The sequence below is a fragment of the Leptodactylus fuscus genome, chromosome 3 (assembly GCF_031893055.1).
Source record: "Leptodactylus fuscus isolate aLepFus1 chromosome 3, aLepFus1.hap2, whole genome shotgun sequence".
Lineage (NCBI taxonomy): Eukaryota > Metazoa > Chordata > Amphibia > Anura > Leptodactylidae > Leptodactylus > Leptodactylus fuscus.
In genome coordinates, this window is record NC_134267.1 from 146,640,385 (window position 1) to 146,662,625 (window position 22,241).

A 22,241-nucleotide genomic window follows, 5' to 3' on the forward strand; every position below is an offset into this window, starting at 1 on the left:
AAAATAACCATTCCAGACATTGCCAAGAGGTTTGATCCACTCCACACAGAGGACATGAGATGAAAGCATGGGCAGCATGGTTGTGTTACTCTCTCTGTGCTTCACAGGTAGGCCTTCACCTCATCCTTCACTGCTTTTTAATACTTCTATCTGTGACTGATGAATACAGTATAGAATTTAATAGAATAATATATGTGGGACTAGCATGCACATAAAACGACATTATCACAATGGATAAAGTATTCATGTATGAAATTGTATTCAGCAACACTACTGCTTGTTCTTAGGGCTTCCTTATTTGAATCAGGTGTTAATGAAAAATACTCTGCACCGGTCCTTATGTGCTCCTTGTCTCTGCACTGGTCCCTATGTACTCCTTGTCTTTGCAGCGGTCCCTATGTACTCCTTGTCTCTGCACCGGTCCTTATGTACTCCTTGTCTATGCACCGGTCCCTATGTACTCCTTGTCTCTGCACCGATCTCTATGTACTCCTTGTCTCTGCATTGGTCCCTATGTACTCCTTGTCTCTGCAATGGTCCCTATGTACTCCTTGTCTCTGCACCGGTCCCTGTGTACTCCTTGTCTCTTCACCGGTCCCTATGTACTCCTTGTCTCTGCATTGGTCCCTATGTACTCCTTGTCTCTGCACTGGTCCCTGTGTACTCCTTGTCTCTTCACCGGTCCCTATGTACTCCTTGTCTCTGCATTGGTCCCTATGTACTCCTTGTCTCTGCACCGGTCCCTGTGTACTCCTTGTCTCTTCACCGGTCCCTATGTACTCCTTGTCTCTGCCCCGGTCCCTATGTACTCCTTGTCTCTGCATCGGTCCCTATGTACTCCTGGTCTCTGCATTGGTCCCTATGTACTCCTTGTCTCTGCACCGATCCCTATGTACTCTTTGATTCTGCTGAGATTTGTTGCATGATAATATTCCACCATACTCCTTGACAACACACTATAAACTCCTATTATGTCAGTTATAGTGCTTATTTGTTGCATGATAATATGGTTTGTAATATTTCCAAAGAACAGCTAACTACTAACAAACGGCTGTATGGCAAGGTTTCCATAGGTATAATTGACATGCTACGATTTAAAAAAAACAACAACCCTGACGGTTATTGAAACTGCAGCATTCCTGCTGCAGATATTTTTATGCAATGTGTGGAAGGGATTAGCCAAGATCCCATCCACTTTGCAGGTACTGAAAAGCGCCGCAGGTAATGATGGTAGATTTCCTGTAGCAAATCCATTGATTTCTATGGCATTTGCTATTTGTGTCCTTGGGCATTTTTCCTACCACTGACATTTATGGAATATTAATAGGGTATTTCATAAATATATTATGGGATTTGGCACAAATGTACAACTTTTTTCAGGATACGTAAGATTAACCCTTTACATGTCTGTGCCCCAGAGTCCCAAAGAGGATAATGGGAAATAAAATAGCTGTGAAAATGAAAACCTATTTAATGTTTCCTTTTACCTACATGGCTTATAAAGACATAGACACATTAGCTGATAGTGGAATGAATGAGTACTTAATGGTCCTTGGTTTCTAAATTCTGATCCCAGAGAGCGCTGCTCTTGAGGGTTGACAGCATTATTTTATTTTTCCACTCTTTTAGTTGCCCTTTGGGATATGATAGAGATGTAAACCTTTATCAGCGTGCTATGTTCAATAGAGCTACTATGTGAAAATGCATATGTTAGAGTAAAATCTGTGAATATATCGTCACCATCTATACTGTACCATGAGACATCTCAACAACTATGGTAATAAAACATTATTATTCCCCTTATATACAAACAAGCATGTATGGCCACTTCCCAGTAATGGTCGCAAGGCACAGGTTGCTTAGGTGGATAACGTGGCGGCAAATTTATTCATGTGAATGTGTCTAGATGTTGCATCTAGTATTAGGGAATTATTCCACCTAGCTCAACAAGGGCCATGGCCTACATGGAAGGGGTGTTATATAGTGAAATGGAGGCATGGCTTGTGATGAGACATTGGGAGGAATTTATTAAGTTTGGCATTTCCTATTCCCGTCTTAATTCATTGTCCAAATGATTACGAGGCTCCAACCCATTAATAATTCTGGTGCATCTTGTGAGGTCCCATGCACCAAAATTGAAATGTAGCCAAGTCAGAAACTATGTTAGTCATGAGTTCTAGTAAATCTGTTGGGCTGAGAAGTCGGACCCCTACCTGCCTTGACCTCCACCATATTTTGCCTACATTTCTTAAAAGTGGTGAGCACATCAGAAAATGGAGAAAGTGGCACATTTTTGCAAGAGAAAACTGCACAAGACTGTTAATAAATTCCCCCCATTGTGGACCAAAATTTTAGCGCAACTACGGTAGGTTACCCATTAGGTGGTGTACGTTTTATACAGGCAGTCTATATGGATGATTATTCTTTATATAGGATTTAGAATAAATGTGGAATCAGATTATATTGTAATCCTGTCTGTGACGTTTCTGTAGACTTGTGACTGTCCCTTTTCTTTTCATCCCAGTGGTTTTAGGTCTCAGTGAAGAAGAGAGGCTTCTCAGCAATCTGATGAAGAACTACAACAAGGAACTGCGTCCAGCAAAACAGGGTGGAGACATTATCAGTGTCAGCCTTAAATTAACCCTTACAAATCTCATCTCATTGGTATGTGCTATCTGTGCAGAAGCTTAGTTGAAATCCTGTAAAAATTTTGACTAGAGGTAAATCCTGTAAAAATATTGACTAGTAGCTTTCAAATTGCTGTACGAGTATTCATTATGGGTGGATACAGTGTGTGGATACTGTGAAGGCCATTATATTACATGTGGAGCTCCATGGGAGCCATTATATTACATGTGGAGCACTGTGGGTCCATTCTATTGAGTGTGAGGGCCTTTATACTACATGTAGGGGCACCACTGGCACCATTATATGACATGTGATGGCACTGAGGGGTCCATTATACTACATGTGCGGGTAATAAGAGGGCCGTTACATAACAGTTGACAGAGGTTGGCCTTCTTTTGTTAACATTTATTAACATTGTTATTTTGAGGGTACTTGGTTGGGATATTTTTTCACTAGGGAGTATTTCACTTGAAAAATTTGAGAAACAAAAAGGGTTGTGGTTTTGTGAGAAAAAGGCGCAGCTTAGTGGAAATTGGTGTTAATCTGGGGTTAAGTTGTGACACTGCGTGCCAAACGTGCACCACAATTTTTTGGTGTGAACTGCAACGAATAATAGAAGGTGATGACAGAAGAAAACTAGACAGTCTAATAACAGATTTATGATTTATCATCCAGCATCAGACACTGTGATAAATCTGGACATTTAAAGACGGTCTAGTCTAGCATTGCATTGTCAAACTTTTATAAAGAACTAGAGGGAGGACCCGGCTTCGCACGGGTATATTACATTTTATGTTTGTGTAGTGGCCCCATAAGAAATGTCCAATTTTGCACTGGTGTATTTTGTATGTGGTTTGTGTGTATGTCCATAAGCGTCATGTGATTGTGTGTATCTCATTTTGGATATCAGTGAAAAACCTATGATCAGTTGTTATGGATACCTGGAGTAAAGCTGTATCTAATCCTTCCCCGTGTACTACTGTGTTTAGACTCAAGTATCTAATCCTTGTTGGTGTGGTACTGTTTGCAGATGCACATATCTAATCCTCCGGCGTGTGGTACTGTGTGCAGATGTGTGTATCTAATCCTCCCCTGTGTGGCATTGTGTGAAGAAGCACGTATCTAATCCTCCGGTAAGTGAAACTGTGTGCAGACATGCATATCTAATCTTACGGCATGTGGTACTATGTGCTGATGCGCGTATCTAATCTTCTGGCGTTGTGGTACCGTGTGCAGACAGGTGTATCTAATCCTCTGGCGTGAGGTACTTTGTGCAGATGCGCGTATCTAATCCTCCCCAGTGTGGTAGTGTGTGCTGAGATGCGTATCTAATTATCTGGCATGTGATACTGTGTGCAGAGGCATGTATCTAATCCTCCAAAGTGTGGTACTGTGTGAAGAGGCGCGTATCTAATCCTACGGCGTGTGGAACTGTGTGTAGACATGCGTATCTAATCCTACAGCATGTGGTACTGTATGCAGACGCATGTATCTAATCCTATAGCGTGTACAACTGTGTGAAGACGTGCGTATCTCATCGTTTGGCATGTGAAACTGTAAGCAGACGCGTGTATCTAATCCTACGGAATGTAGTACTGTGTGCAGACGTACTTATCTAATCCTCTGGTGTGTTGAACTGTGTGCAGATGTGCGTATCTAATCCTCCCTTGTGTGGTATTGTGTGAAAAGGCACGTATCTAACCCTACGGCGTGTGTAACTGTGTGTAGACGCGTGTATCTAATCCTACGGCATGTGGTACTATGTGCAGATGCGCGTATCTAATCCTCTGGCGTGTGGTACTGAGTGCTGAGACGCGTATCTAATTCTCTGGCTTGTGGTACTGTGTGCAGAGGCATATATCTAATCCTCCAAAGTGTGGTACTGTGTGCAGACACACGTATCTAATCCTCCCCTGTGTGGTATTGTGTGAAGAGGCACATATCTAATCCTGAGGCATGTGGTACTTTGTGCAGACGCGCGTATCTAATCCTCCCCGTGTTGTACTGTGTGCTTAGACATGTATCTAATTCTCTGGCTTGTGGTACTGTGTGCAGACACAAGTATCTAATCCTCACCTGTGTGGTATTGTGTTAAGAGGCACGTATCTAATCCTGCGGCATGTGGAACTGTGTGTAGACGCACGTATCTAATCCTACGGCATGTGTTACTGTGTGCAGACGCGTATATCTAATCCTCTGGCGTGGGCTACTGTGTGCAGACGCACGTATCTAATCCTCCCTGTGTGGTACTGTGTGCTGAGATGCGTATCTAATTCTCTGGCTTGTGGTACTGTGTGCAGAGGCATGTATCTAATCCTCCAAAGTGTGGTACTGTATTCAGGCACACGTATCTAATCCTCCCCTGTGTGGTATTGTGTGAAGAGGTGTGTATCTAATCCTATTGCGTGTGGAACTGTGTGTAGACGCGCGTATCTAATCCTACGGCATGTGGTACTGTGTGCAGACGCGCGTATCTAATCCTATGGCGTGTGGTACTGTGTGCAGATGTGTGTATCTAATCCTCTGGCATGTGGTACTGTGTGCAGATGTGCGTATCTAATCCTCTCCTGTGTGGTACTGTGTGCAGATGCGCGTATCTAATCCTCTGGCATGTGGTACTATGTGCAGATGAGCGTATCTAATCCTCCCCCGTGTGGTACTGTGTGCTGAGACGCACATCTAATTCTCTGACTTGTGGTACTGTGTGCAGAGGCATATATCTAATCCTCCAAAGTGTGGTACTGTGTGCAGACACACGTATCTAATCCTCCCCTGTGTGGTATTGTGTGAAGAGGCGCGTATCTAATCCTACGGCGTGGGGAACTGTGTGTAGACACACATATCTAATCCTGCGGCATGTGGTACTGTGTGCAGATGTGCATATCTTATGCTCTGGTGTGTTGAACTGTGTGTAGACACGTGTATCTAATCCTATGGCGTGTACAACTGTCTGCAGACGCGCGTATCTAATCCTCTGGAGTGTGGAACTGTGTGTAGACGCGCGTATCTAATCCGACGACATGTGCTACTGTGTGCAGACGTGCAAATCTTATGCTCTGGTGCGTGGAACTGTGTGCAGATGCGTGTATCCAATCCTTTGGCATGTGGTACTGTGTGCAGACGCATGTATCCAATCCCCTGGGGTGTGGTACTTTGTGCAGACGCGTGTATCTAATCCTTCGGCATGTGGAACTGTGTGCAGACGCACGTATATCAAATCCTTCAGTGTGTGGAACTGTGTGCAGAAGTGCGTATTTAATCCTCTGGTTTGTGGGACTGTGTGCAGATGCGTGTATCTAATCTTCTGCAGTGTGATACTGTTTGCTGATCTGTGTATCTAATCCTCTGATGCGTGTATCTCAGCTTGGATATCAGTGTTGTATTGTGCATGTGGAGTGACCATGTGTATTGCAGTTGGAATATGAGTGAAAGTCTTGCAGGTTTGTATTGGCTAAGGGGGGGGCACTGTGTTTGAAATGCTGTATCTCAGCAATGGTACGTCCGAGTGAGTTGGAGTCTCGTCTTAAACCTTCCCGGATACCTGAAGTATCTCTGTACCAAATTTGGTGAAGATCGGTCCAGTCGTTTGGTTCGCATTAGAGCACAGACAGACAGACAGACAGACAGACAGAAATTCATTTTTATAATATAGGGAGATTAGTAAGTTTGCTCCAATGTACCATTTTATAATCATCATGGCCGACTGTATTTATGTCCAGAACTTTATTCACAATTCAGCAGGCTGTCACTTATATACTGCAATATGGATATTTAGTTTCCTCATTAGGTTAATGTACAGAGCTTGTTATAACTATAACATGTCCCAGATTTCAGATCTGTGTATACTTTGATCGCAAAACATAACTAGACCATAATAGACTAAAAGACTAATAGAGTACTATTTTTTAGGAAGGCAGGGTGACACAATACATTTACTTGCACACTACGATTTATTTTTATTACAGTGTTCACTGTGCAGGATAAATGACACTATTTTGGGGTAGTGTGGACTTATACGAACATGTGGGGTACCTAATATTATTATTTTGTTGACATTATGCCTTTTTAAATTATAAATAGTTTTTTTTAAACTTTTTATAATTAAATGTTTACACTTTCTTTTATACTTTTCTTGTTTAATCTTTTTTCTGTTCCAGAAGTGGACCGGAACCTGGAATCTCTTGATGCCCAGTGCAATGTACTGCAATACTTCAGTTTTGCAAAGCATCACACTCAATATAACTATGTGCAATAGGGAAGGCATCTGGGAGGCCGTTGACTGGCTTCCTGGCTGCCCTAGCAAACCATTGGACCCCACAATCTCATCACTGGTGATCTGAGGGTGGGGGTGGGGTGATAACGCCCCCTATCCACCCAAATGCTGTGACTGCAAGGCCGCAAGTGGTTGAAAGACATATAGTACATTACGCACATGTTACATGTTCCTTCCTTGCACAATCCTGATGTAGATCTGAGCTATAGTTTATGTATTTTTGGAAAAGTGGCAAACAGGGCATAAAACATGTAAGAATCACACTTTTTCAGAGCCAGAATATCATTGTAGGTATTGTGTAATTATTATAGATTCCCTTCAATGTATTTGGAATTTACTCGCTGTTTAATGTAGAATATATATATATATATATATATATATATATATATATATATATATATGGTAAACTGTAAAATGGTGTCTGGAATTTGAGAAATTCTTACCTTACCTGCACTCATTGGATGCTAGGACATGCTAGTAACCCATAAAACTACATGAGTATACTATATCACTAGATGTCATAAACATACTCTATCAATAGATGACTTTGTAGTCTTTCACTTGAGATGTACAAATTTTTTCTTCCAATTCCTCTCCAGAACGAAAAAAAAGAGGCCTTGACCACCAATGTTTGGGTTGAAATGGTAAGATAACAAGATATTGTCACAGGAAGTGTCAGTGTGTAACATCTATATTTTTCTGATTATTCTAGTCTGGATTATTAGTCATTGACTAGTGTGTATCCACATGCATGGACTGAAGTATCACGTGTTGGGCTCCTTTTACATTGTTGTTTAGTCTTTTGTTCTGTAGTCTGTTGTTAATAAGTTGTTCTATCAAAGGATCAGAACAATATACTGAAGACGAATAAAATGAAGGATTGAGATGGATCACATTCTTTCTGCATCTGCCTTTATTGACTGTAATGTAAAAAAAAAAAAAAAAAAAAAAGATGGACCAGAGCCATGGACTAAACAAGAGCAGTGTGCACATAGCCTTACATTAACCAGCACAATTGTACATATTAACTTGTAAGTGTGATCCCGATGATCTTTTCTTTTACTCTCTTTTCAGCAATGGACAGATTATCGTCTAAACTGGAACCCTGCGGAATATGGTGGCATTGAAATCACACGTATTCCTTCCACCATGGTGTGGCTTCCAGATATTGGCCTAGCTAACAAGTTAGTAATATCCAAGACCATCCAGGCAAAGTGTGAGAAAAGCTATGTGGATTGTTCTTGATGTTTTGAGGTCTTGTTTAACTAGATGTTAAAGGATATGACTATTAACGTGAGATTTTTCTGGTATGCAATAGTAAGCACAAATTAACAAAAAGCTTAATGCTGGCTATGATGCAAAGGTGTCAGAAAACCGTGTATATAACAGCTGCATATAATAGCTGCAAAGCATTTTGCTAATTAATCATATTTTTTTTCGAATCATTGGATGGCTTGGTCCATGCACTTTTCTATGACTACAATCACATCTGCATCGGAAGCTGCATTTGGAGCCTCCAACACAGAGTTGGTGTAATCATGGATAAAAAAGGCCTGCAAGCCTGATGTCAAGGAGAACACAACAGATACCGGGTGGACCCGATTACCACCAATGGGTCCCTCTGGATCCATTGTTGCCCATCATAGGAGAAATCTATCTTTATTGTTTAATCCATCCTTTTATTCCTACGATGGAACAGAACAGTGGATTAAAGAACACAGATGTGAATATAACGTTATCTGTGTAAGCAATGACCTAAGGGAAAAACACAAGCCAGGGAAGGTAACGTGATTTTTTATAATGTTCTGCTGGGAAACCTGAGGTGTTAATAAACATATGGATATAACTTTGTACCATGTACCACCATCACAAATATTGTTACAGACCAAGTAGGAATAAGAAGAATATTCGCTATTGGAAGTGGTCTCTTTTAACATAATAATGTACCCTGTCCCACACTGAAAAATTTTCCAGGAACAGTTTTTGGAATGTGAAATACCGTTCAAACTTTGCACTTGGCCTCTAAATGTCCTAGATCTCAAAACTTATAGAACTTAAAGAATCTGCTGGTAGTGTCTTGGTGCCAGATACCACAGGACACATGCAGAGGTCTTGTGGAGTCTGAGGGGTTCAGAGCTGTTTTGGCATCACTCTTTTGGGACTATATAATCCTTGAGCAGGTGATGGACTTATTTATTTCAAGGAGCTACAGTAATTGCTAGTTATAAGCAGGAGCATTAAAAGTTTTTTTTTCATGGCTGGGGGCCAGCATTGATAGAGATGGCCTATTTTCTTACCAATTACAGGGTGTGCTAGTCACTGAATTTACCTGCTTGGTGAATATGACTTCTGAAAAATTTTAAGCCATTAGAATTTACCAATTGAATATTTTCTTCTTTTTTTTTAACATTAAAGTTTATTGGAATTTTTCAAAGAATTTTTACACAACAAAAAGGAAAAAGCTGGGGGGGAGGGGAAGGGGAACAAGGAGAGAGGGGGCACAACTAGAATGAGTCTCTGAGGTGGCAAAGATGAGCGGATGTCGTATGGTAATCAAAGAGGCAGGGGTAGGGGGGGCAGGGGAGGGGAAAAGGAGGGAACAGAAGGGCTTTGGCGCAGCAGAGCCAATATACAAAGATAAACAAAAACAGCAGAACAAACCATATGATTCAGGCACAGCTGAACCGACATACCAAAACAAAACAACAGATCAGGTAAATCCATAGTAAGTGAAAGCTGCGAGGCAAAACCAGGGGGACAGAGGACAAATAAAACTGACAGAGTGACATCAGACAGGAGACATAGAAGGGAAGAGGGAACGGAAGTCAGCAGAATAATAGAAATGGTTCCAAAAAAGCCAAGTCTGCAGATGTCTGGCGTCATCCTGGTGAAGCTCAGCCACCAGAGTCTCCATCGTGCGAATAGACTGAATATTTTCTTTAATTGTCACTCACTCTTGCTATGGGAGTCAACATTGGGGAAACCACCAGGCAGAACTGGTTCGTGATTTACAACAGGACATATGTGTGATGTCCTAGTACAGTGGCAGGTATCTAGTACAGCGACAGAGTACGGACAGACCACATTATTAGTATAGATGCTTTCATATTCTACACTAGATCTTCTCTTGAGACAGTCTTGGAGAACATCTGCCGGAATAAAGTAAATCTCTGACCAAGCATTTTCTTCAATTGCAAATGTCAAAATGTAATATTTAAGAAATGTATTGTTGGAGACATTCTGAATTAATGGAGTTTTCATCTTCTACATTTGCAGTGTGGATGGCACCTTTAATATTGCTCTGTATACCAACACCTTGGTTTCATATGATGGTTCCATGTACTGGTTGCCTCCTGCCATCTATCAAAGCGATTGCCCCATTGTTGTTACATATTTCCCCTTTGATTGGCAGAATTGTTCCATGGTCTTTCAGTAAGTAAATGGATATCTATCGTTTCAATGTATTATTTACTGAACTGTAAACCTCCTGAACATACCGTATATAAGATACCAGATTCTAAAACCTTAAAAGAACATTGATATAAGTAAAGAGCCCCTATGTGCATGTCATAATACAGGGTGAACCACCAGGGCCTTTCCTCGTTCTGTTATATTTAATATATGAACTTCTCTATAGATAAATTAATCTGGACAATTTTGTATTCTTGAATTATAATAATGGAACGCATATTGTAAAGGCCAATAGTAAAATATCTTAGACCAGTAGATTCTCAATAGTACATTGTTCCTTGTGACAGTTATAGAATACTTACAGAATGAGTTATGTGTTATTGTACATGAGTATGAAGACAGAGGGGACATCCAATTCCAATTGTGACATTCTACTCTTTACCTAGGTCTCAGACATACAGTGCCAATGAAATTGAATTGCTCCTGACCCAGAAAGAGGGGGAGACAATAGAATGGATAGAAATAGATCCAGAAGCTTTCACAGGTACAAAGCTATAGACAGACTCTGTATCTTAACACTCAAGATGGTTTTCTTCAGTCTCAAACTTTTAGTTTAGGCCTAATTTAATGTTTGATTGTCCCCTGCTTACTAACGGTTTCCAGCTTCTTGAGATAAATAGTAATTTATATTCTACTGTTTGTGCTCATCTAGTCTAGATTGTCTAAATTTTTGCCACCTTTTAGTTGCCTTACTCTGAGCGATAATTTTATATGAAAATGTTGGTGCAATATAGCACATTTAAACCACACCCATTTCCCACTGAATATACACCCCTTTCCTGAAAGTCACACCTACTTGTCTAAGTATTTATATTTTTTGTTCTTCACAAATGCTCCCCTTTTTTTTAGCATATTTTATACTGGGCTCAAGTCAAAACCACAACAATAAATCTTCCTTTATGTGTTTTGCAACACAGACAGCTGAGAACTCCTTTACTCTTCATGGGCCTCTTTTTTTCCCTTTATCTCAACATAGGGTACCCCACAATCCACCAAAATTCATTGGCCATGAAGTTCATTAGCAAAGGCATTTACATGTAATGTAATAGACAGTAAAAAGTTACTGTTAATGTAAAAGGGCCCCCTAACTTACTGGGCCCTTTGGTATATCTGTCCCTAGGTCTTGACAGTTTTTGCTCTTCTTTGCTTGTTGTATTTGATTGTGACAAGAAATAGACCAACAAGTTAAAATTAAGTGATGATTTCACAGAATTTCAGTTACAGCCAATTGCTGGAAATTTCTTAAACACAATGACTTATTAAATTTTTTGGGAATTAAATTCTTTTAGAAAATGGGGAATGGGCAATAAAACACATGCCGGCCAAGAAGATTATAGACCAGCGATATACTCCAGATGACCTCAATTACCAGGCGATTGTCTTCTATCTCATCATCCAGAGGAAGCCTCTCTTCTACATCATCAACATCATTGTCCCCTGTGTCCTCATTTCGTTTGTTAGTGTCCTGGTTTATTTCCTCCCTGCCAAAGGTATCATTCAGTATTAGTCTACTGTCGCGAGCATGGGGGGTTGTTTTTGGTTGTTTGGGTTAATTTATTCACTTGTACTAAAGTAGTTACCACAGAGAAGCTGGTGTAAAAAGGGCACAGAATAGCATATAATAGGTAACAGAATTGTGCTATGGCATTATGTATATACTATTTATGGAAAAATAAATCTAGAAGTTCAATAAATAAATTGTTATAAAATAAAAGGATAAACAGATTTTCATTATCTTTTTTTTAGCGGGAGGTCAGAAATGTACAGTATCCATTAACATCTTGCTGGCTCAGACTGTCTTTCTCTTCTTGATAGCCAAAAAAATTCCAGAAACGTCCACCGCTGTACCGCTCATAGTGAAGTAAGTATTACCTGAAGTATGTGTTTTAATTCTACTTAGTTGCAGTAGAAATTTAGTTATAGCTTATTATTTTATCAGAGAAAATCAAAGGTTAACACCCATTTGGATAATAAGAACTCATTTACATACAGCTTGCCAGGAGCCATATCTTTTGAACTGATAAACACGTTTTGTTTTTTTAATTTTAAAATGAAAAAAAAAAAAAAAGATTAGCATTAAGTAAGGTGTATCACTAAGCATTTTTGCTGTTCAATGGGCAAGCCGAGGGCAAAACAGTTTGTGTCTAGCTGTAATGAGGCACAGCACAGATAGCACAGGGTCAATACAGTGGTTAGGCAGAGATCAAATACGGATAGTAAGAGTACACAGTGATAGGAAAACACATTTGCAGGAACTAAACAAGCTAGGGACCTTTTTGCTCAGGCACCACTTCATAAGGAAGGTGTCTTATACTGTATACCCCGGGGAAACACAAGATATATATATATATATATATATATATATACATATATATATATATATATATATATATATATATATATATATATATATATATATATACACTCACCGGCCACTTTATTAGGTACACCTGTCCAACTGCTCGTTAACACTTAATTTCTAATCAGCCAATCACATGGCGGCAACTCAGTGCATTTAGGCATGTAGACATGGTCAAGACAATCTCCTGCAGTTCAAACCGAGCATCAGTATGGGGAAGAAAGGTGATTTGAGTGCCTTTGAACGTGGCATGGTTGTTGGTGCCAGAAGGGCTGGTCTGAGTATTTCAGAAACTGCTGATCTACTGGGATTTTCACGCACAACCATCTCTAGGGTTTACAGAGAATGGTCCAAAAAAGAAAAAACATCCAGTGAGCGGCAGTTCTGTGGGCGGAAATGCATTGTTGATGCCAGAGGTCAGAGGAGAATGGCCAGACTGGTTCGAGCTGATAGAAAGGCAGCAGTGACTCAAATAGCCACCCGTTACACCAAAGGTAGCCAGAAGAGCATCTCTGAACGCCGCACAGTACGTCCAACTTTGAGGCAGATGGGCTACAGCAGCAGAAGACCACACCGGGTGCCACTCCTTTCAGCTAAGAACAGGAAACTGAGGCTACAATTTGCACAAGCTCATCGAAATTGGACAATTGAAGATTGGAAAAACGTTGCCTGGTCTGATGAGTCTCGATTTCTGCTGTGACGTTCGGATGGTAGGGTCAGAATTTGGCGTCAACAACATGAAAGCATGGATCCATCCTGCCTTGTATCGGTAACGGTTCAGGCTGGTGGTGGTGGTGTCATGGTGTGGGGAATATTTTCTTGGCACTCTTTGGGCCCCTTGGTACCAATTGAGCATCGTTGCAATGCCAAAGCCTACCTGAGTATTGTTGCTGACCATGTCCATCCCTTTATGACCACAATGTACCCAACATCTGATGGCTACTTTCAGCAGGATAATGCGCCATGTCATAAAGCTGGAATCATCTCAGACTGGTTTCTTGAACATGACAATGAGTTCACTGTACTCCAATGGCCTCCACAGTCACCAGATCTCAATCCAATAGAGCATCTTTGGGATGTGGTGGAACGGGAGATTCGCATCATGGATGTGCAGCCGACAAATCTGCGGCAACTGTGTGATGCCATCATGTCAATATTGACCAAAATCTCTGAGGAATGCTTCCAGCACCTTGTTGAATCTATGCCACGAAGAATTGAGGCAGTTCTGAAGGCAAAAGGGGGTCCAACCCGTTACTAGCATGGTGTACCTAATAAAGTGGCCGGTGAGTGTATATATATATATATATATATATATATATATATATATATATATATATACTTTTATACTTTATAAACAGACTCACCTTCTAAGTAATGCTAAGTAATGAAGCTTAGATAACATTGTACAATTATATGATTCAGTTTTGTACAGAAAAATAGACAAGAAAAACCGCGCTTCCTTTTAGATCTTGGAAATAGCAGGAATAGTTCGCCTTAGTGGAAAAAAAAAACAATTTTAGGTAAATAAAATCTCTTTCAAGATATGCCGAGTATACAATGGCAGCGTTGAACTCACGACCAGAGGTCGAAGATCATAGTGGGTAAGTACTGGATAAACCAGGGAAAAGGTAGAACGCGCTCACTCGGACCAATTTAAAAACAATTATTGTAGTTTATTCAGATGACGCGTTTCGGGGTTTACTTGGAGTCACACAGGATTCCACCCCTTCATCAGATCTAAAAAGATACATGCAGAAAATATATATTTTACACTAAAAGAATTTTTAACAAGTAAAAAATCGTAAACAAAATCATAAAAATCATAAAAAGAACTTCTTTTTCATAAATTCAATTCAAAGGTAGTTCTAGTTAACAATTTGGTCCATATATTGTCATATTTATCGCACTTAGAAATATTAACTGGTTAGATGTAACAGGTAGGACCCCTTGTCTAGATGGGTTAAATTGCCCTTAGAGAACATATGTCATATAAAAAGCTTTCCAGACAATAAAAGACTTCCATATATTAGGTAGTTTTCACCATCCTTATATACATACTGTGTGTATACACATATATACACATATACATACATACCAGTAAAAAAGATATATATAAGGGTCAGTTCACACGTGAAAACCGCCTAGCTTATTTGTGCGAGGTAAAAAACCTCGAGGAGTTTTTTTGACGCTGTTTTTTGCATTCCACGCGGTTTTTGACGAGGTTTTTGACGCGGTTTTCGCTAGCGGTTTTCGCTAGGGTTTTTTTTTCCTATATGTGCTATAGAAACTGCAAGTGAAAACCGCGCGTTTTTTTGCAAAAAACCGCGCGGTTTTGTGTGCAAAAAACCGTGCGGTTTTTTACCGCGCGGTTTTCGCCTCCCATTCACTTCTATGCAATTCTTCAGGCGTTTTCCGCCTGAAGAAAGGTCATGTCGCTTCTTCAGGCGGAAAACGCTAGGAAGAAAAAAAAAGCTAGTGGTCTACATAGACCACCATGTTAAAGGAGAGGTTTTTGAAGCGAATTCCGCTGTCAAAAACCTCCCCTTTGCCCACGTGTGAACTAGCCCTTAAGTAGTGTAGAGTTCCTAAGGAAAGTCAATCTAGTCTATTAGAACATAAATTGAAATATAGCCAAAGATAGGTTAAATTAAGATATACATATAAATACCTTGAATTATTCTGCTGAACAGCATGCAATGTTGGTTGCACGCTGGTCAGCATCTTTTAAATCTACAGAAAAGCCGCGAAATTAACGCACGCTTTGTGCCAAGCCTCGCTGCCATCGCGAGGTCGGCACTCCACGCATGCGTTAGACCTGATGAAGGGGTGGAATCCTGTGTGACTCCAAGTAAACCCCGAAACGCGTCATCTGAATAAACTGCAATAATTGTTTTTAAATTGGTCCGAGTGAGCGCGTTCTACTTTTTCCCTGGTTTATCCAGTACTTACCCACTATGATTCAGTTTTGGTGATTTTTCAACATATATGTGTAATTATCAATACTGTTCGTTAATTGTCATTTTTCCCATTTTATAGGTATTTAACATTTCTTATAGTGGTCACTATCACCATCGTAGTTAATGCTGTTGTTGTATTAAACGTTTCTCTCCGCACCCCAAACACTCACAGCATGTCCAGTGGTGTAAGAGAGGTATGAGGGAGCATTTGTTGTGTTACTGGGTGCATGCTATTATGGGAAACTACATGACTTAATGATGAAAAAGATACTTTGGTGTAAAGTTTTTACCATTTGAAACATAGTATGATACACTTTTGAGAAATCTTTGAGCCAGTTCTGTATTTCCGCTGTTTCAGTGTTTAGAACATTTCTTAAAGTAAAACTTTACACTATTAAAAATTATATCATATATAAATCTTTATGTCATTAACAACTATATTACATAAAAAAGTGTAGTATGTTAAAAACTATACTGATGAATCACATCTCCCTAATACATGTACCTGTACATAAGGCTACGATTACATCTGCATTTTCAGTGTTGTCATATATAGCATATACAGTATACATCATTACCTGGTCCTTGACCTTGATCTGTATCTATCATCACATTCTATACTTACAATTATTTTTTGTGCTTAGCTCTTTCTGAGAAAGCTGCCACGACTTCTTAAAATGCATCTCCGTCGAAGTGACCTGGCCCCTGAACCTGCTCCGCTTACACGTCGAAGCAGTTCACTTGGGCTGATAATAAAGGCTGATGAATACATGTTGAAGAAACCACGGAGTGAACTTATGTTTGAGAAACAGAGACAAAGAGATGGACTCATGAAGATTGTGTTAGAAAAAATTGGTAGGTTTTTTTTTCATGCGCTGAATTTAGCTGAAATTTGAAACTATGAAACAAAGAATTATATTAAATATATATTATTTTTATTTAAGGGAAAGGAATGGAGAATGGCAATGTACAAGACCTCATTCACAGTCTGAGCCAGGCTGCTCCAGAGATACGAGACACAGTGGAAGCTTGTAACCACATAGCAAGGACCACCAGAGAAAAGAATGAGTTTAAAAGTGTAAGTCTGTACATCTATAGTCTTGTTTTCTCCACATATCTTTTTTTGTTTTTGTAGATTGTGAGCCACACATAGAGCTCACAATGTACATTTTTTCCCTGTCAGTATGTCTTTTTTGGAACATGGGATGGAAATCCATGCAAACGCAGGGGGAACATATAAACTCCTTGCAGATGGTTTTGTGCCCTTGGTGGGATTTGAACACCAGGACTCCAGCACTGCAAGGCTGCAGTGCTAACCACTGAGCCACTGTGTGGCCCCTTGCTTATACACAGATCTATTGAACATGAACAACCTGTTTGGATCTATTATAAATATATAGTATTTTAAGCATTTTAGAAATAATAAGTATATAATCAAAGACTCATTTTTGGCATGGCTATATGCTTTAATAAAAAAAAAAAAATAGCATGATGTCCAGCACTGTCACCTTGTATCACTGTGGTCCTAAGTACAAATCCAACCAAGGACAACAACAAGGAGTTGGTATGTTCTCCTTGGATGTGCATTGGTTTGCTCCCACACTTCACAGGCATTCTGATTTAGAATGTGAGTAATGACAATGTCTTGAAAGTGCCGCAGAATATGTTGGCACTATATGAATAAGATAAATCAATAAGATTTTCATGTAACATTTGTCAAACTTTTTCTAAGTTTGGTAATGATTTCTCTTGGTCGCTCTCTGATGCTGTTAGCTGACCAGGAGTCTTAATGTTTCTTGTACTTACAGATATTGACACTTTTCTGTTCTGGTTCTAGTTAAAAGATCTATTTTTATGCAAAAGTGTTAAGAGGAAGTACAGACATATTTGTTATCCCCTTTGAATTCTCAGCAATTGATGCTAAAACTATAACTTTATTATTCCATTCCCAGATGTAATAGTAAGTCCTTGGGTACAGTAGTTGAGAGACCATTACATACAATTATTAGGGTCGATGACATAGGCACTACCAATGTGCCATAAGATCACTGGCTGGAAGATGCATGTAGACTCCTGCCACAGGTTATATCACTACTTGGCCTGGTGGTTGACAGCCATATTTAATTTAAAAAAAGAAGTAAACTTGGAGAAATAATTTATGAAATTGCAAACATTTGCAGATATTATACTATAAGTCTACTATTATATTATTCCATCCACTGGTAAAAGGTTCGGATACCTTTCCAATATTGTCAATATTTATGTAGCCAGTACTTATGGCCATAACTTAGGGCTTCTATGGCAAGTCACATAGATGAGGGTCACAAGCCACATGTGGCTCCTAAGCTGAGTTCAGCCACTTAGAGGACCACTGACTTATGTGAACAAATAAAACTCAAATCCCCTCTGTAAAGCAACTGAGCTGATCATGGCACTGTCCCAGGGGTGGAATATAGCTGTGACATGATCCTCCGGGCTGCGGTCACTAGAGATACAGCCTAGAAACAGATAAAGGTCCACATCTGTTTGCTAAAATGAATGAAAAAGGGCAGCCCAAGCATACGTCTCTTCATTCACTTGTACAAGAGTTATGGAAATAGGTAAAGTTATCAAATATTTAAAGCATAGATGCAATAGACAAAAATACTGAAAAGGAAATACTCCTTTAAGAATGATTACACGTATTAGTATCATGTTAAGTGTTAAGTACACTCAGGAAATAGTATAAAATAAAAAAGCAATGTATACACTCACCTGATAAATCCCCTAGACAACTCTTATTAAGGTTATTGATTGATAATAATGACAAATTCTGAGTTTTAGCATTTTCTCAAAAACATGACAACCACTATAGTTGCTTTTCTATTATAGACATATTTATGAACACATTGGCGGGGTGTTCACACTTGCACCTGTGTTCGCACTGTCTCATTCCGCCAGGTTTCCGTCCTCAGCTCTGGCAAAACTAGACAGAGGGCGGCTTCCCGGCAGTCAGCTTTAAAACGCATTCATTTGGAAGGGTTTTTAAAGATAACCGCCTGTGTCCGTATGCAGCCTCTCCGCAGGGAAACCATTTATTTTTTGGCCGGACACAAAGTCCTGCGTGTCCTACTTTGTGTCCGGTCAAAAATGAATGGGTTTTAAAACTGACCACTGGGACGCCGTCACCTGTCCAGTATCACCAGAGCTGAGGACGGAAACCCTTTGGGATGACACAGGGCGGACATGGGCACAAGTGTGATCAACCCCTTACCTGTAAAACAATTTGGCTGATTGTGTTTCATGTTTCTAGGAGAATGAAGAATGGATTTTAATTGGTCGGGTAATAGACAGAGTGTGTTTCTTGATCATGTTCTCATTGTTCATCCTTGGGTCCATTGGAACCTTCTTGGCTGGTCACTACAATCAAGCGCCAGCACAGCCTTTCCCTGGAGATCCAAAACTGTATCTGCCACAGCCCCAAGACTCTACCTGAAAGCGATACTGTATCATTGGAAGATATCTGCACATGAGCCTTGTTATAAGTCTACCTCCTGTACTAAAGACTGTGAACCTGTAGAGCTATTCATAGGTTGGGTCATTAATAGATGGTCACACATACTTGATGTGTTATGGGCACTTGCGTGTACTTGAATACAGGATAATGACTTAAGTCTAGACTAGGTGATCTATATACTTGGAGAATGTAAGACACCTGAGAGAAGTGTCTGTATTTGTTTATGGTCTATGAGTTTATGGTATTTATGGAAAAAGCAGGATAGAAATTCATGGAAAAATCACTTTTAATCCTTTGACACCTTTATGTTAAATTTATGACTTTTAAGAACACAATGTTTTTAATACAATGTCATTTTTTTTTTATAAAACATGATGCAATGTTATTTGGCATTTTTGACAATATTAACTACAAAAGAACATAAGAAAATATTAAATGTTGCCTTTTTTCTGTATATTGATTGACATGAATAAAGGTTTTGTTGGAAGGGGGTGATGTAGAGCGGAAGCATGCAGTCTTGTCATGGTGATGGTAAGAGAATTTTTTTTTTTTTTTTAGAATTATAAGAAATTTGTGTTATATTTTTTTTATTATTAATATTCAGAAAAGAAAATGTGTGTTATATGTCTTGTTTTTCTGTGTATGTGTTATTACCAGAAAACTAAAGCTTTTTTTATTATATATAGAAAGTTTATAACTACTCAGATTCTCTTGTCAGAAAACATTCCTTTGCCTATTATGGAGCTGGAGATCAGGTGTCCATTTTTAGGTCAAGAGGATTGACCATATTGGATATTTTATATGACTTTATTTTGTTTTCTCTAGGGATTCGCATTGTCAGAGGTTTGCAGATTCTCCTTTAATGTTCTCACTCCATAGACATTACAAGTCATTGGGTGACATTAATACACTGAATTTGTGAATATGTATAGTAGTAAGAGCAGCTTTAGCTTCATCTTAACTTAAATCACAATTTACATTTATTTTATACTCTTAAAAGGATGGTATTTCCCAATCCTATGAATGTGTGACATAAGATACTATCATTTATTTATGGAAAATATTGTATATAAGGCATGATAAATACTGCTTTATATTTCTGAAGGGCATGTTTGGCACTGTTCACACTTCTTGTAGGGGCTTCTGTCTGCAGTACCTTCACATCACATAAAAGATAGCACTGGAATTCTGCTGGCAATATCTGAATTGGATGCATCCAGCATGGTGTCTCGACTTCTGTTAAAAATACAAACCAAAACTGAAATGCGGACAAAACCTTTTAAACTGTGAACGTCTTGGTGTTAAGACCAACACTCATATCCATAGTTTGCACTCACTTATATAAATGCGTCATATTCTTTATACTTGAACTGCAATATATCTTATATACTCACATACATGCACTAAATATGTATATACTTATAGCTGCCAACTGTCCTGAATATGGGTGGTCCTGGCACAAAAAGGCTAGCAGAATGATGTCCCAAATTGGGAGGTCCTGTCCGATTTAAGGGCTATGAGTGGGACTTCAAATGTCCCTATTCTGCCAACTATAAAGTTGGTAAGTATGTGTATTGTATCGAAATCGGTTGTGTATTGTTAAAGGGTGATGAAGTGCTGGTTTAACACTGAGTCCCTTTTGCTTTACGCATCAGTGGGGTTCTAGGGTTGAGATCTCCCACTTATCACCATGTGATGGCTTATCCCTGTTATATGCCATCTCTTTATCAAATGAAAATAACCCTTTAAGCTAAAAACAAAAATGGTTAAAAGAAAGGTTCTCTGGCTTTTTGTAATATGCTTTTTATGCTATGTTGTGTCATCTTCAGAGGTCTCATAATCTAAGCCTTTAAACATTTTGTAGATTCTCAATCTTTTCTTAGTCTCATTCATACATTGTAAAACCTCTTGTCTGTATTATTGTGTATCCTAATAAATATTATGGCTGGTGTACCATATCTATAACTGTTCATTATCTGGCATCAAGACTGAATTATTATTCATGTAGCTTGAGAAGCTGTTCTCAGCCCCTGCCATATCCTGGGCCATTTTATCTGCCTGCTCTTTATTCACAGTAGTAAGAATTTCAATAAAATAAACCCATTATACAGTGAAGAGTTTGTTCCATATTGTGTCTTGCATGTTGTCGCCATTGTGAATGTGCCTTGCTATGTGGTGCCAGCAGGGTGCTGTTGCTGGGTTGTATTATGCTCTTATAGTGATGATTAGTAATGCCAAAAATTGTATTGCAAATGTTTTGTAATGTAAATAGCTATTGTATGTGACTGACAGATGTTAGGCCACATGACTGAGTATATTTGGTGACATCAGAGGTATAGGAATTGTGCTATAAGTTGTATAAGTTGTGCTACCCCCGTTGTCATTCAGTCTGACTATAGCTACCAGCTGAATATAGGTGTGCCTATGCTGAGCTGGATGCATTTGTACTGACATCCATTTCAGTGCAACTGCCAGAGATATCTGAATACTGTACTTCAGCTATTTCCGGGGCTCCCTTTGCTTTCAGGAACATTGATGCGTCCCGATCTGCACAAGCAATCCTACAGTCAGCCAGTGGCTCAGACAGGATGACTGCACAATGGTTGTAATACACCCCTGGACTCAAGAACGGTGAGGGGTTCAGCAGTCAGACCCCGCCAATCTACTATTTATCCACTGCTACCCTATGGATAGAGGATAGATATTCTTCGTGGTTTAATGCCTTTAAGTCTCAAATAGGTACAAGTATCAATAATGAGTAAATATTCCTTGGTGACATCTGAAAAGTTGCTGGGGGTGTTGTTATGTTAACACTGTATGAAGCTACATAATACATATAAAACCATACAAAACATCTCTGTAGCATGTCATAAATCTATACCTGGACTATTTGGAGGGGCCCAGAAAGATTTACTCAGTATCATAGACACCTATAAGGGAGTTTCCACAATTAAAAAAAAAACTATGCTGTTTTATTCCAAAAACAGTACCACATTTGTCTGTGGCTTGTTTCTGCCATTACAGTTCAACTCCAGTGACATGCATTCGCCTTGGCTG

The 22,241-nt window shown here is 39.4% G+C and overlaps 1 protein-coding gene across 1 annotated transcript; it reads left to right on the plus strand.

The window, feature by feature from the left end:
* The first annotated feature begins 67 nt into the window (after nt 1-67).
* Nucleotides 68-19,163, plus strand: CHRNG (cholinergic receptor nicotinic gamma subunit). Its single transcript, XM_075266687.1, has 12 exons — nt 68-107; nt 2,525-2,664; nt 7,501-7,545; nt 7,976-8,085; nt 10,178-10,333; nt 10,759-10,856; nt 11,662-11,862; nt 12,119-12,233; nt 15,768-15,882; nt 16,333-16,543; nt 16,633-16,766; nt 18,981-19,163. Exons 1-12 carry the CDS (start codon nt 68-70, stop codon nt 19,161-19,163), a joined length of 1,548 nt encoding a protein of 515 aa, XP_075122788.1.
* Nucleotides 19,164-22,241: the final 3,078 nt, after the last annotated feature.

Coding starts and splice junctions, on each gene's coding strand:
- CHRNG (XM_075266687.1), top strand. CDS start 68: ATGGGCAGCATGGTTGTGTTACTCTCTCTGTGCTTCACAG. Junction 2,665..7,500: donor TTACAAATCTCATCTCATTG/GTATGTGCTATC, acceptor ATTCCTCTCCAG/AACGAAAAAAAAGAGGCCTT. Junction 10,857..11,661: donor AGATCCAGAAGCTTTCACAG/GTACAAAGCTAT, acceptor AAATTCTTTTAG/AAAATGGGGAATGGGCAATA.